General features: G+C 41.0%; 1 protein-coding gene across 5 annotated transcripts in view; it reads left to right on the top strand.

Annotated features, from left to right (window-relative positions):
• Positions 1-15,527, top strand: part of LOC105918663 (arginyl-tRNA--protein transferase 1) — a gene marked incomplete at its 3' end in the record, with an annotated part of 40,178 nt that overhangs the window by 1,137 nt on the left and 23,514 nt on the right. For 3 of the 5 annotated variants that reach the window (XM_036126717.1, XM_036126714.1, XM_036126716.1), the window contains 4 exon segments: positions 4,517-4,580; positions 6,295-6,357; positions 8,353-8,456; positions 8,664-8,900. In XM_036126717.1, coding sequence (XP_035982610.1) covers positions 4,517-4,580; positions 6,295-6,357; positions 8,353-8,456; positions 8,664-8,900 — 468 coding nt within the window. 5 annotated transcript variants of the gene reach the window in all.

Genomic DNA, 15,527 nt, shown 5'->3' with positions numbered 1-15,527 from the left:
GATCCAAGTTCTAAATCAATCCACTAAAATACATTTTTTTAATGCCTTTGGGCTCAGTTATTTGTCTGGAAGCACCACTCTGATCGCAGTTCTTTATGTTGCTTCTTCTTTTATTACTATTTTTTTTAAATAACAATTAAGAGAGTTAATTACCATCACCACACCTGTAATTGGAATATTTTGTCTTATCTTTATCACTGCTACTAGTGCTAACAAATATAGAAAGCATTTTATTTCTATCTATCTATCTATCTATAGATATAGATATCATGATGGGGCAGCCCACCACGCATTTGCAATATCCGACGTGGTCAACACACGTTTTCTCACTCTGTTCTCCAGCATCAAGATTACCGCTTAACTGTTGGAGCATTTTAGCTTATTATTCACAAAAAGTCTATATATAGATGCAGGCATCAAGGAGAGTTAAAATCCATCAATTTGGGATAAATATTATTTGGATGCGAAGCTGGAAAATACTGCTACTGAGACACATCAGCCTCTTTTCTTATTGCGGTGTTGAACACATAAAGATTGTGTCATGGTTGTTTTTCAGTCTATTGTGCAGCTGTCATTCCTAATGCTCTTTTACTAGTACAGTTGTGCAGCTGTTGTTTTGTGTTTTCTTTTCTTCTTTTTGTCAGCCTGGACCCCATTGCGAGTAATTTGTTTTCCAATTAGCACCTGAAGTGGACCATACAAATGTAGATACGCATACAGATGAAACCTTTTTCCAATCGGCACAAATTAAAAATCCATTAGTTTGTTCTCTTGTTTGCTTTTTAGCTATATAGTTCTAAAAGTTTACAAATCTCACTCAATGTAGAATTTCAAGGCATCATAAAATTATGGTGCTTATAGTACATTAGCGTTACAAATAGTTTTTTTGGGGGGGGGGGGGTTCTATTTATCTTCTTCGGTTTTGTCATTTTATGTCTTGTGCTGATATTCGCTTGTCTGTAATCTGAAGTGCACTACCATAAAGAGGGCTTGAAAACGGTGTTATTAAAAAAAGGTGCAAGTTTTGGAAACTGCATGCGCATCGAGAAGTTGTGAGACGAACGGTGGTGTTGAGACGTGTCAGGTTGACTATAATTAGGGTTCAGGAAGCTCCTAATCCAGTCAATGATTAACTGGGCACAGAGTCTGCAGACGATAGCTGTAATCTAATCCAAGAGTGATATTCTTGGTCGGTTACGTCACAGAGGCACGGCGGAGCTCCAGGAAGTCAGAAGCCATTAAAATGTGTAAAAAAAATGTTTTATACAAATGGGCATATTTTGCCTAGTCCTGGGCAAACGTGTCTAGTCAGTTCGCTTTCTGACTAAACCTTCAATTTTCTTGCACTTCTTGGTGATTTGTGTGATATTGTGGCTGTGAAGCTTTTATTTTCTGGAAAGAACATGCACACAGTGGTGATCTGTGCTAGAAAAACACAGTAGTGAATGTGAGATAACTGTGTAACCAATCTGTCTTTCCACTTGCAGTATTTATTTTTTTTGCGCACCGTTTCATTCGTTTCCCTCGCTGTGATTGGTCAGCCCTTATCAAGGGATCTGTGTAGCGTCTCACTCGCCAATACAGAGTCCAACATCTGCGGCTTTTGTGTCCGTTATGCTCCGGGGGAGACTAAAGAACGGCTCAGGTGATTGTTTTGTGCTGCGGGGACAGCGGCCTTTTTCCTCACATCGGTCACATGCGGGGTGCTTTGTGTGTACGTCTTGACTGACATGAGCATTTTAAATTAATGATGTTGTTCTAGGGCTGGGCGATTGGGTGGTTTAAAAATAAAATCTCATATTTTTTTATACCAAATCCGATTGATCGATTTATTTTTTATTTATTTATTTATTTATTTATTTTTCTCCCCCTAACAAAGTTAATTAAAGAAATTATTTCAAAAACTGGCTTTTATGTCGAGCATTTTGTCTGGGAGTTGACCTGAATTCAAAGTGCAACTAAATACAAGCTGTGCAACATTCTTGTAAATCAAGAATGTCGTTCTTGTTTCTGCCGTTGTGACCAATGAAAATTTAACACAATCAACTGGCTTCGCTTCACTGGTGTAACTTCAAACCAGCGTAAACAAAAAAGGAGTAATTAAAGTGCTTCTTACTGCGGTAAAAACAGTTTACTCTTTCCAGTGTTTTAAACAGTAAATTTAGCTAAACATATATTCAGCATTGCATGCTGTTCTCTTCATTAAAGCCCAATGGCAAAATAAAATCCAGATTTTCCAAAAAACTCAATCTTGAAAAATTGTAGATTCGATTTATTCGATTAAATTGATTTATCGCCCAGCCCTGGGCTATACACAACACATTTTCAGAGTTTTTACTTAAAATGCTAGACCCACCTTATGTGTAGGTATTATAAAGGCAAAACCATCTGTTTTCTGTAGACCCGGTTGCTGATTTCTCTCTTGAGACCTGGCAACATAAGGTAAGGCGCAGTTCCACCGACCCTTATCCCGGTCCGAGCTCCGTTCAGCGGCTGCCAAAGCAGACTGCTACTCCCAACTCGCCTGTTTTCAGTCGTGGAGTTAAAATTGACAGCTTTCCAAGATCTTTTGCTTCAGCGATGGCGGGAGCGAGGAGAACACGTTAATGGGGTAAAAGATTTTTGACCGCAGTGAAGTTAGTGTTAAAGTTTTGTTTTCGTGCGGCGGTCGGCAGTATCAGCAGACAGCCGCTGGCTTCTACCGCATGAGGTGGACGGATAGAGACTTCAGAGGCGGAGGTGTTCATCCAGTGTGTGTAGAATGAGGGACAGCGTTGGTAAATCTACAGATCCGATACAGCATGGCAGCGTATAGAAAGCTGATCATGTCCTTTTCTTTTCCTTTAGGCGCGATTCATGGTTTGTAAATAGAACAACAATTTCCCCGTTTTTTCTGGACTTCCTCTGAGAAAATTTTTCATTTCTCCTCCCACTTTTTGTCAGAAATCACAGAATAGCAGAGATTTCTCAGAAAACTCCTCTGGAGTCGGCTCGATTTGTCCCTGCTGCTGAGTAGGCGCCGGAGGAACCGGGGCTGGGCCTGAAAACAATACCGCTCCTGAAACGGTCCCAAATGGACGGAGCCGAGTGGGGCGCGGTGAATATGACCCCCTATCGTTTAAGGCGGATGTTTTGAAAGCAGTTCTCCAGTAACGACACTGTTGAGTAATCCATTCTAGGGCTGGATATTTATTCAGATTTCTAGATTCGACTCCAGTTCTCAAGATTTAGAATCGATTCCTTACGATCCGATCTCTGATTGAATTGCTGGTATTAAAAAAAAAAAAACAATTCAGCCGTTACCCGAATTTCATGACTGTGTAGTCGTGCAACATATTGATGCTAGTATGATATTAACATTCAACAATTGATAAAGTAATGGTAGTTAATGGCGGCTGTAAGGATAAATCCTTCTCCCTGAATGTTGAGACAACGGCTTTCAGAAACATGCTAAGGGGCAAAATACCCAAACAGATCCAGGGTGGAAAACAGAGGAGACCAGAGACATTTGGGCTCTAAACTGTTGAATATTGGAAATATGACATTAAAAAAATCACCTCCCAGAGTGAACTAGAAAAGCTCAAAATGCATTTTTTTAATCAATCTTTAGGAATTGACAATAGAATCGATTCAGAATCGGGAAAATCTATTTATTAATTTTTTTACACCGCCCTAATACAGTCTAGCAGCACCGACCAGCAGGAGTCAGGCTCTTGGATTTGTTGGCCGTGTTCCTCTGACGTTTCCTGATTTGGTTTTGTAGCTCTCCTCTGTTGAATGGCAATTAAACCCTAATCCCTGGGGACATGGAACGTTATACTCACTGCAGATGTGTGTGTGTGTGTGTGTGTGTGTGTGTGTGTGTGTGTGTGGGCGGGTTGGGAACCGTGATCCAACCAGTTCATCTGGCCGCTCCAGAGGTAAACTGATGGCTGACTGTACTGCATCACAGATTAGTGCGTGTGTTTGTGAGCACAGTGTGCAGAAGGTTGTGAGTTAGTGAAAGGCCAGGACCCCGGTTCCCGGCAGATCTGCTGTGGCTACAAATAACAGATTTTTTTATGTTTACATTTGGGCTTTAGAGCACCGTGGGAAACTGGGACTGGATCCTCAAGGAAAACTCGATTTAAGATGCAACAGATACTTTTTTCCCGCCGGGGTGACATCCTGAAGGGAGCTCGTTAATGAATTAGAGCCTCTTTTAGAGTTTTGTTGTAAAAGTGTAAAAGCAGCCAGACGGATTGTTTCAAATTAGTCGGTTTTTATGAATTAGTTTGGCGGCTCTCTTTGTCTGTTACTTTTGTCAAATAAAAACTTGTTTAAAAGAAGCTGTGATTTGATGGGGAATCTCCTCTAATAAAATGTACAATCCTGTCTTAATCAGACATTTTATGTTCTGCTCATAAAACGTATAAAAACATTTTAATATTATCACTTATTGCAGTGTTTATATATTTTTTTCAATGACTCTTTTGGAGGTAATTAAAAAAGATTTTGTGCTTTTTGTCTTTGGCAGGAATGTGGTCTCATACTATGACCGTACAAGACTACCAAGATTTAATCGATCGAGGATGGAGAAGGTATTTGGTTTTGGTTTTGTTTCAAGTAGGGTAGAAATTGAAAAGGTTTTACTCTTGTCTTACAAAAAAACCTTTGACACATGGACTAAAAAAAAGGTCTATATCAAAATCTTTGCTTCTCACTGATATTTAAGTTTGATCGTTTGATGATTTGTTTTGTTGATACACACAACGATCCCAACTGAGTAACACTTCCTGCTATAAGACGAGGTTGTGTTCGGCCAAAGCTGAGAATATCATACGCTTTCTGTCCTTTGTTAATCTTCTCTGTTGCAATGATGATTTAGTTTTATCTTCCTTCATTTTTCTCTTTGCTTCATTGGGTAGCTTTTACCGTATGTAGTAAAATTGTCACGGTCACCTACACCAAACTCTGTCATCTATGTGTTTATGGACATTGCTTTGTGCTCTGGTGCTACTTCCTCTTCCACGTTGGAAGAGGAAGTAGGTCTCTCCAAACTGTTTCCATAAAGTTGGGAACATGGAGTTGGCCAAAATCTCTTCGGTGTGTTGACGAGTTGAGCCTTCGTTTTGCTGGACCTGTGGGGCCAAGTCCAGCTCCTGGAAACAAGCCCACACCAGGAGGCCCCCCTCCACCAGAATCCTCCGCCAACCTTTACACTTGCCACAATACGGTCAGACAAGTACTGTTCTTCTGGCAACCACCAAACCCAGACTCATCCATCTGGTTGCCAGGTGGAGAAGCGTTATCCGTCCCTCCTTCTCTGCTCTAGAGTCCAGTGTGCTTTGCACCACTGCATCCGGCGCTTTGCACCTGTTGATGTACGGCTTGGATGCAGCTGCTCAGCCATGGAAACCCATTCCTTGAAGCTCGCTACACTGCAAAAAGGGAACAAAAAGTAGGTAAAATTTTCTTGAAATTAGTGTAATTGTCCTTGATTTGAGTCGGTAAATGACATTATATGCCAATGGAATGAGTATTCTTACCCCTAAAATAGGATATTGCACTTGAAAAAAGATGATGGAGATGAATTGTTCTTATTTCAAGTGCAAAAATCTTATTCCATTGTCAGATCATCTTATTCACTGGCTAAAATCAAGGATAAATACAGTCATTTCAAGAAAAAAAAAAAAAAAAAAAAGCATGATTTTGGCAATTAAAGCGAAGCCAGTGCGACACGACACCTGCGATGGATGTGAAGCGACAGTTGTTGGAATTGAAAAAGCTGCGGTGCGACAACCAATCAGGAAGTGGATGTGGCTGTGGGGTGAAGGACTGCGGCAGAGACGAAGGTATTTTCATGCAACATGGAAGACAAGCTGATGGTGGCGGTCTGCGGTCGGCCTGAGTTGTGAGACTCAATGAGTCATTACCACAGAGACAAGTCCAGAATGGACCAAACCTGGAGAAAAGTGAGGAAACTGGAGTGCCAGTTAAGTGAAAGTGTCCCCATATCGCGCCGTTGTACTACTGATGTGCAATCGCTGTCGCCTGCTATGCGAACAGCCGGCCATAATGTCAGGTGAGCGACGGCAAGCAAAAGCGACAACATTGTAGCGCCAGCATGGACGCACCCTAATGCTGGAACTGATTCTGTTACTTTGAAGACCGGGCCATGGATCTGAACCTGCCTGTCCCTTAAGTCCAGCCCGCTCCCTATTGATTATGATGCATCATAACTTATCATTTTAAACATTTCAGATGCAAATCAGCAACTTTAATAATGGATTTTATCGTTATTTTCTGTTTCAGAAGTGGAAAATATGTTTACAAGCCCATCATGAAGAAGACGTGCTGTCCTCAGTATACCATCAGGTAACTGTTTTAGTTCAGGATTCTCTTGGATCATTTGGCATTATGTGTTCATTGGTACACTTCTCTGGTAAATATTTGTTGTTTGCACTAATTTTCACCCTTTGTGGGTTTTTTTTACAACCCACAAACGGTGAAAATCTCCAACATATACATGCACCTCTAACTAATATTGAGTTGCTTCTCTCACTAAGCTGAACTGCCACCATACCTTCTTTTGGAGGCATCAGCCTGAGTGCCTCTAGCCTGAAATAACTCTTTTAATCACAGTTCACATTTTTTACTGCAGTTGAGATCACTGCTCTGGGAAGGATTTTCCAGAAACGTTGTGTTTTCCCGTTTTATCCATTCAGAAACTAGTAGGAATGAGTTTGTGATCGTTGTTGCCCTGTGGGAATGTGCATTTCGTTCCAACTTTCAACCATCTAGCCAGTACCACAGATCCTCAGCATGATGCTACCACTACCATGCCAGACTAGGGCTGAACAATTAATCGCATTCTCAATATAATCGCGATTTTAAAAAACACAATTTCCAAATCGCAGATGTCTGCAATTTTTGGCTATGTAACAATTAGAGAATCAGACGCGTCCTTTAGGTGTCAGTAAAATGTTTAAAGTGGATTTGCCTCCACATGGAAGGGAAGACAGTTGCAGCAGTGAGATAATCTAACTTTATTACTTGTTTTAGAGTTTGTATAATCATACATAGCATTAAGTACAGGTCAATCAGTTTAATACATAGACTTGCTTGTTGGTTGCACTTTATGTTCAACAAGGATTGATGTCCCAATCAATTAAAAGCTGTTCTCTTGAATAATATTCTGATTAATAGAACCATTAAAAGTTCTTGTCTTAAATAGTCCTTGTTTACAAACGTTTTTATTTAGAGGCCATTTTTGTTGCTTGTGGTTAATGCAGAGGAAAGTCAAAATTGCAATTTAGGTTGAAATATTTCATAGGCAGAACGCAATCATTTCTGTTCCAAGTTTAGATGCTGTGGGTCTTTTAGCAACTAATCCGCACAGCATGGAAACAAATTGATTTGTTGTTTTGTATATGTTTAAAAAGACATGATAAATTAAACTGGGGCCGGGTGATCGCATTAAATCGCAATATTAAGATAAAAAAATTGCAATTAGATTCTTTTCCAAAATGGTTCAGCCCTATGCCTGACCACTGAAAACATCACATAGACTTATCCAAACATTCTTCCTTTCACTGAGCCCATTCTCCGACTCATCAGAGCATTAAACGTTTCTCCAGAAGACGTCTGGCTTGTTCAGGAGGGCCTTAAAGCATTGGGCCGTGTCTTGTTTGCTGTTTCGTACCCTCGTAGACCCTGGTGATATAAAACTGACTCCACTGTGGGAAATTACATTGGTCTTCCTACTGTTTCTCACTCATAATAGGCTTCTGGTGATTGGCTCTTTGGTTTGGGCTGAACTTCCTAACCAATTTAACTTTTAACTATTTCTCTGGGGGAGGTGTGACAATTTTGATTAGACGGTTAGAAACTGGACATAAGGGTATGTGTAAAACCTGCTGTTGCAATAAATAAATCAGTTGCTCTAGCTTCCACCTCTGTGGAAATGCATGAACTGCACTAAACAAACATGTCAGTGCAAAGAAGCCAAGACATTTAAACGAGCTCCACCCCGTCTAACGAGAAGATGGGTCAAATGCCCGGCCAGAGTAACACCAGAAACCTGATGATGGTCACATAAGACGCTGCTTGCTAAGGGACATTGACGTTTCTTGTGGATGTATGTTTGTATGTATAACGGTGATGCCATGTGGATAAGAGAAAATCCACCATATATATAAAAATGTGCGCCAAATTATTGACTTGAAAAACCCACTCAATCTAAAAGATGTGAACTGTTGATGTTGACATTGGCATTTATACCAACAATGAGCATATTTAAACTGTTGTGGGGAACTGTACCCTCCAATAGACATTTTTCTAACCTTTTTTTTTTATCTTTTCTCTCTCAAGATGCCATGCACTGAAATTCCAGCCCTCCAAATCTCACAAGAAAGTCCTGAAGAAAATGAGCAAATTTATTTCCAGCGGGGAGTTGCCAGCAGCACAGGAAGGTGGTAAGAACATTTTCCTTGAATGCACCGGAAAGAAAATCTCTAAGTGCATGAAAAGCGTCGTCACAGGAGCCGTTACTGCTCGTGAGTTACAATGCATAGTTAAAAAGGCACATTAGTAGCAGAAAACAATCATAAATCAGTCCGGGTGCCGTAGCTGTGTGGCGCGCACTGGTTGCTTCATTGGTTTTGTGTTTTTGTGCCGTGCAGGTGAGCCGATGGACTCCGTTTGTGAAGAGGCCGGTCCACGGGAACCCGCTAATGTCTGTCAGTCGGATGTGAAACGTGTCGCCATCGCAGATATTAAACAGGAAGTACCAAACTGTGCTGCTGTTGCAGACGTCGAGAAAAACGCGGCGGATTCTGCTGCCGCGAGCTCAAAAAATTCACCGGATGATTCAGCTTCCGCCTCCGATGGGAGAGCAGCCGCCAAAGCTCCTAAACCAGGTAAAAATAAACTTCTGGGCTTCATTTAGATTAAGGTAATTTATTTGTTTTTTTTTTGGCTCATTTTCTTCTGTTTTTCTTGTTTTAATTGTAAAGAATATGACAAATGGTTACATAGCTCCCTCAGTCATCACTTATCTTCTATCGGAGGTGTTTTGCTGCCTCTTTCTCACGTTGATGGATGATCAGTGAAAAGTAAAAATCGTGTTGATTAGCCACATCAAAGCCTCCAAATAAATTACACGTAGACTATCTGTGAGCATGGATTTTCATTTCATGCCCCAGATTCTCGTTTGGATAGCGGCCCGGACTTTGACTAGACCATTCTAACACATGGTTATGTTTGATGTAAACCAGCTGTTCCCAAACTTATCAGCCTGTGACGCCCAAAATGCCAGAGACCAGTAACCCCCTGTTGTGACAATATAGCAGTAATATTATGAAAGCTCTTAGGAAAAACAGCAGTCTTTATTCTCTTAACCCCTCCAACCCACCCCACCCCAAAGCAGCTAAAAACATTTGAGATTAATTTCACATATTTGTAAGAATTGTAGTACATTTTCAAGAAAAATATAATTTTCCAAGAATAAAGGCCTCCATTCGCTACAGTAAAACAAGTATATCTATTATTGTAAAGTCAGAAATTTGGTCCCCACCCCAACTTTTGGAACCCCTGATCTAAACCACAGGTGTCTATATTCATCCTTCAGGGGCCGACGTCCCGCAGCTTCTAGATGTCTTGCTTTAGCGCAGCCAAATCAGAAAACCGGGTTGTCAGTAGGACTCCATGCTGAGGACGTAATTCAGGCATCAGATTCAGGTGTGGGACAAAGCTGTCTCACTGACACTCCTCTGTATGTTTAGGATCGTTGTCTTGCTCAAAGGCGTACCTTCACCTTCGCCTCAACCTCAGATGTTTTGCTCCCAGTATTGCTCCAGGGTATTTAGCTCCATCCGTCTTCCCATCAACCCTGACCAGCTTCACTGTCCCTGCTGAAGAGAAGTATTCCCCCAGCCTGATGCTGCCACCTCCATGTTTCGCTGTGGGACGGTGTGTTCAGGGTGATGCGTATTGTTAGTTTTGCTTCACACGTAGCTTTTTACATGTAGGCCTAAAAATGGGGTTTTGACCAGAGCCTCTAAAGCAGGGGTGTCAAACTCATTTTGGTTTAGGGGCCGCATACAGCTTAATCTGATCTGAAGAGGGCCACACGAGTAAACTCATTGCAAGATTAAATAGAACTAATAAATGTGGACTTGTTGTTGATTTTTATATTAAGTTAATTTCACTTTTACACAATATATTATGAATAATCTCAGCGTTTTTAAGAAAAGTATGTGCAATTTCAACAATACTTTTACTCAGTTAAACATTTACTTGTGCATTATGCATAAGAACTGATCACAGTGATTATACAATGTTGAAAAACATTTATTCACATTTTTTGGAACTTAAAAACACTGTCCTACATGACAAAATCATCCCATCAAACAGATAAAAATTAAGAAATGAGTAAAATTTTTCCACACCTGAAGCTTAATCTGCTAATTAAAACACAGCGCCCCTCGTGGACAATATAGGAACTGCATATTTTCAATTAAACAAAGTACATGGTTTTTTTCAATAATTGTTTTATCATTCTCTTCCTTTTATCTCCTCTTTCTTTCACCTTTTGTTTTTTTTTCTTGTTGTTCTTCCTTTCCTCTCCTACTGTCCCATTGTGGTGTCCATATGTTTGAGATATTCCCTGCATGAATCATAATAAAACTATTCACATTCATAAATCAAGCGGAGCACTATGGCAAAAGCAGTTCTGCTCTACTTGTGAAAGTCAAATCTGATGAGCTTTTTTTTGGCATTAAGACAACAATTCTGTCCTGCCAGACAGGACACTGTTAAAAAAAAAAAAAAAATTTTTTTTTTTTTTTTTTTTTTTAAATAATGATAATGCATTTAGCCACACACTAAATTGTTCGGCGGGCCGTATGTATGACACCCCTGCTCTAAAGGTTTACTGGATTCCTTTTTGTCAACAAAGTCTTTTTTTTTTCTTCCCACTCTCCTATAGAAATAAATTTGTAGTGTGTACAATTAATAGGTTTTCTGTCAACTGATTCCCCCACCTGGACTGTGGATCCCTGCAGCTCCTCCAGAGCTGCCATTGGCTTCTTTGACATTTCTCTTTGCTCGACCTTTCAGTTTATTTGGACAGTCGTGTCTTGCTGGGTTTGGAGTTGTGCCAGACTCTTTTATTATTTTTGGAAGATGAATTCACAGACTTCTCACTTGTTCTTTGAGATGTTCAAGGCTTTTGGATATTGTTTGATAACCTAACCATGCATTAAAACCTCCACAACCGTATGGCTGACCTGCCTACTTTGTTCCTTCGTCTTCATGGTGGTCTTTGTTAACCGATGTTCTCTGCAGAACCTCTGAGGCCTTCACAGAACAGCTGGATTTATGTTGCGATTAAATAAGGCAAAGGTAGACTTTATTTATTGAAGTATTTATTTGACCTTTGAACCCAGTTAGAGTAAAAAGGAAAATATATTTCAGAAACATGCACTGTTTTCATCCATCTGCACATTTATGCTCTGCTTTTGTTGTCCTGTCTCATAAAATCCATCAGAACCACATTTTTTACTCGCCCCTGTCGGGTCGTGCTGTGCGTGTTTAAAGTCCGCAGCCTGCCAGCAGGTGTCACCGTTCACCAAGCTGCCCAAAACCTGCAGCCCTCTGAAGGAACAGTGAGCTCTTGCCTCTGTGTTCTTAGAAAGTTCTTCTCCTCCTCACTTTGTCCAGCACAGGATATCCTCATTGCCAGCGTTCTGTAATGAATCATTAACTCGTGTGAGGAGAGGACAAGCTCCCTTTGGACACTGGAAGCAGAACATCTGTTTTTTTTTTGTTTTGTTTTTTTAATGAGAGCAGCTCCCGTACTGGTTAATTAAGAGCCAAGGATGAACACAGGAGCAGGACGGCTCTGAACAAGCCGATCCTTTTCTCAGACGTTCAGTGAAAAACTGCAGCGCTGGCAGGACCGTAGCTGCACTACGTCCCGCGTCATCGCAGCGTTAAAAATGGCGAGCCTTTTTTTTCCAGAAAAGTGGAAGCAGGAGGATTTACTGCCCACCACTCCTCCATTTACCTCCAACAGAAAACACCTGGTCACTTATTTCCTCCGCTTTTATTACTGGACGCTTTATACCTTTTGGGGAGGATCCAGTTCCAGGCTGACACAACACAACTCCCCATACCTTTAAATGCAAAAATGTAAGGGTTCAATTACAGCACAGAGCGGCTCAGGTAGACAGAAAACGTGTCACACCTGGGATTTTAAACCCTCATCTGAAGCCCAGCGTCGGTATTAATGAATTAATTTTACACATAAAACAGCCGTGTTTGAAATGCATTCACACTTTACACCGATGAGTAAATTGTGTGAATTTTCTTTCAAAGGCAAAAGTCAACGTCACAGATTTTGTGACGCGTTAAACAGGAAGCGTCTGTCCTCAACAGGAAGTAATCTGTCAGAGTGTATCTTTCCCTACAGCCACCTGCTTCATCCCACGTGTCTCACTGTGATATTAAGAAGGAAACGGGCTGTTATTGATGAGGGCGAAGGAATTGTGCGGCTTAACGATGCACCTGGAAGGTTCAGTAAGCCGCCAAGCAAGCAATGAACTTGGTGCAGCTTTTTGCTAAAGTCCATTTGCACTTCAGAGGACAAGAATCCACTTCAACACAGGAGCTGAAATGCCTCAGAGCAAGTTAAATCAGAGGGTTTCCAGTAGATCTGGGCCAGCACCAGAGTTTCCTTCTCAGCATGTTGAGATGAGACCTCCTCCTCCTCCTCTTCCTCCTCCTCCTCCTCCTCCTGATGACGTCGTCAGAGGGGAAAGCTAGTCAGCGGGCTGATGTTGGCAGCTGGCAGTAGTGCAAGCAGGAAACGACTATCACTTTCTTATTGCTCCAAACAGGATGTGGGGGTGTAAACCGTTGACATGGGATGCCCGGAGACTTATTGGGCTTGGCAGGAGCCCAAGAAGTAATAGTGGTGGGGAGGAAAGAGGAACACACACTCACACTCACACACACTCACTCACACAGAGGAAACAGATCATGCTGCTGAAGACCAGAACTGTTTCCATTAGCTTTGTCTTGTAAGGGAAAAAACACGTTTTTTATTTAGAATGACTTCTGGTTCTTAATAAATACGTGCTAGCTACATGCTAACCATCTGGGCGTCATTTACCCATCCTGCATTGCACTGTAGCAGTTGTTGAGCTGCAGCAACGTACGCCTGAACTTTATTTATATCAGAAAAAGAGCCAATGTCAAACTTTGGATTTGAGTTCGGATTTCTGTCTGTTTTTTTTTTTTTTTTTAGCAGCTTGTGGTATTTCTTTTTTTTTTTTTTATGAAACACTTCTAGAAACAATTACATTCACCATTACTTCATTCATTACAGCACAATGCTGTGTGTTGTCTCCTTCTCTTATCTGCGCTTGCGGGTCGCTTTGCGCCCTTGAATCGTTTGGACAGAAGTCTGATGGCGGTTGCATTTAGAAATACTTTAATAATCCCAGAGGGAAATTATTAAAATTTTGTAAAAGTATGGACGGCAACCCCTAGAAAAGAAAAAAAAAAATCTAATTTTTGCAAAAATTCGGAATTGAGCATCAATTGCTGCAGTGTGAACGTAGCCTCAGATGTTCTATAATGAAAGATCAGAATAAAAGTAACACTGCTGAATACTCACACTGTTAAACTGGAGAGGTAATTTTGTGTTACCCCTGATTGCATTCTTAAACACGATCACCGATACAGAAAATTGGTAACTTTGAATGAGCTTCACTTGGCATCAGTTTCCACAGGGTAGAGTGCTGTTGAGGGTCGGTTCACACGGCAGGATAATTTCCCAGGTTTTCTCCCCGATCCTCCGTTTCCGAGAGGCCCTGACAATCGGCGCAGCTCTTAAGAGAATCTTAAGCGATATTCCTGCCGTGTGTGGTGTGTAAAGAGTGATCTGGTCCTCTCGGTGGAACGTCGGGGTCGGGAACGCTCCAGCCTCAAATCGGGGGTATTCAACATGTTGAATGTTCTGGGAACGGTGTTCCCCACAAGGACAAACGAGCAGGCAGCCTGTTGAATGTGACGTGTAGCCAATCAGAAAGCGCTGTGAGGGAAACCCCGAGAGAAAACCCAACTCCTTTATAATACACTGCAAAAACGGAACTAAAAATAAGTCAAATTTTCTTGAAATTAGTGTATTTGTTCTTGATTTGAGCAGGTAAATAAGATTATCTGCCAATGGAATGAGTATTTCGACCCCTAAAATAAGATATTTAGATATTCTGCCCTCTAACTAAGACTATGGAGATGAATTGTTCCCATTTTAAGTGCAAACATCTCATTCCATTGGCAAATCATCTTATTTACCTGCTTAAATCACAGACAAATACACTCATTTCAAGAAAATTTGACTTATTTTTAGTTCAGTTTTTGCAGTGTAGTGCAGCAAACGTAGAGCCTTCCTGTTCACGCTGTCTCCTCTCTTTTTACCAACGCATTTTTCTTTTTATGTTCTTTTCTCCGTTAAAATCGGTCCCCAAACTATCGCCATTAGTCTTCTTCATCATCCGTCTTTATTTACTCTGAACTCACGTTTAATCTTTATGTTTCACAAGATCTCCAGTCCGACATCTGAGCGATCCCGAGTGAAACGTGTTTGTGTGTGTGTGTGTGTGTGTGTGTGTGTGTGTGTGTGTGTGTGTGTGTGTGTGTGTGTGTGTGTGTGTGTGTGTGTGTGTGTGTGTGTGTGTGTGTGTGTGTGTGTGTGTGTGTGTTGAGCTGGCTGTCGACCGGACACCACACGCCGTAGGAGCAAACATTTATATCTACACACAGTCTGAATGTTTGTGTGAATGGGTGAAGCACTTTGGGGTCGTCGGACTAGTTAAAGCGCTATACAAGTACCATTCACCATTTTATAGTTATGTGTCATGTCCCTCTGTCTTTAAAAATCGTACGACTATTTTAAAATCTTGTGAACCAGCCTTATCACGACCTAAGCTGTGGTGCGTTTCTTGACTGAACAAATCTAGACTTAAGTTGTGTTTCTACTCCGCTATCAGCTAAAGACAATCGGGCTAAAATTGATGCATATCAATGCCTTCGTTTCTCATCCATTCTTGAAATTTGTTAAATCATAGCCTGACGGAGATATATTAGCCTAGTTCCTGTCATCAGACAGGTTCAGTGCAAGTGATTTCTGTATTATACAGACCTTGAAGTACCATAATCAGGCAATAAGTTTGTGGGAGTGGCTAGCAGAACTGAACTAAACCTTTTATGGTTAATCACAGTTAATTCCTGATATAACAAGCAAGGTAATTATATTTTGCCAGGCCAGGTTTCTTTGTCTGTTTTTTTTTTTTTTTTTTATCTCTGTGATAATTAAAATACTCATTTGAAAAGTCAGGTTATCGTTATCTGATATAAACATTTATTTGGGTTTGTACATCAGTGGAAGGATGCTGAGGCGAGTGGAGTGAAAGAGGACATGAAGGTAGGTGGTGTTATAGGTGCGAGATGAAGCTAAGGAAATAGGCTTAGATGGAAGG

This window comes from Fundulus heteroclitus, chromosome 22 (genome assembly GCF_011125445.2).
Source record: "Fundulus heteroclitus isolate FHET01 chromosome 22, MU-UCD_Fhet_4.1, whole genome shotgun sequence".
Taxonomy (NCBI): domain Eukaryota; kingdom Metazoa; phylum Chordata; class Actinopteri; order Cyprinodontiformes; family Fundulidae; genus Fundulus; species Fundulus heteroclitus.
This window is presented reverse-complemented; position numbering and strand designations above follow the sequence as displayed.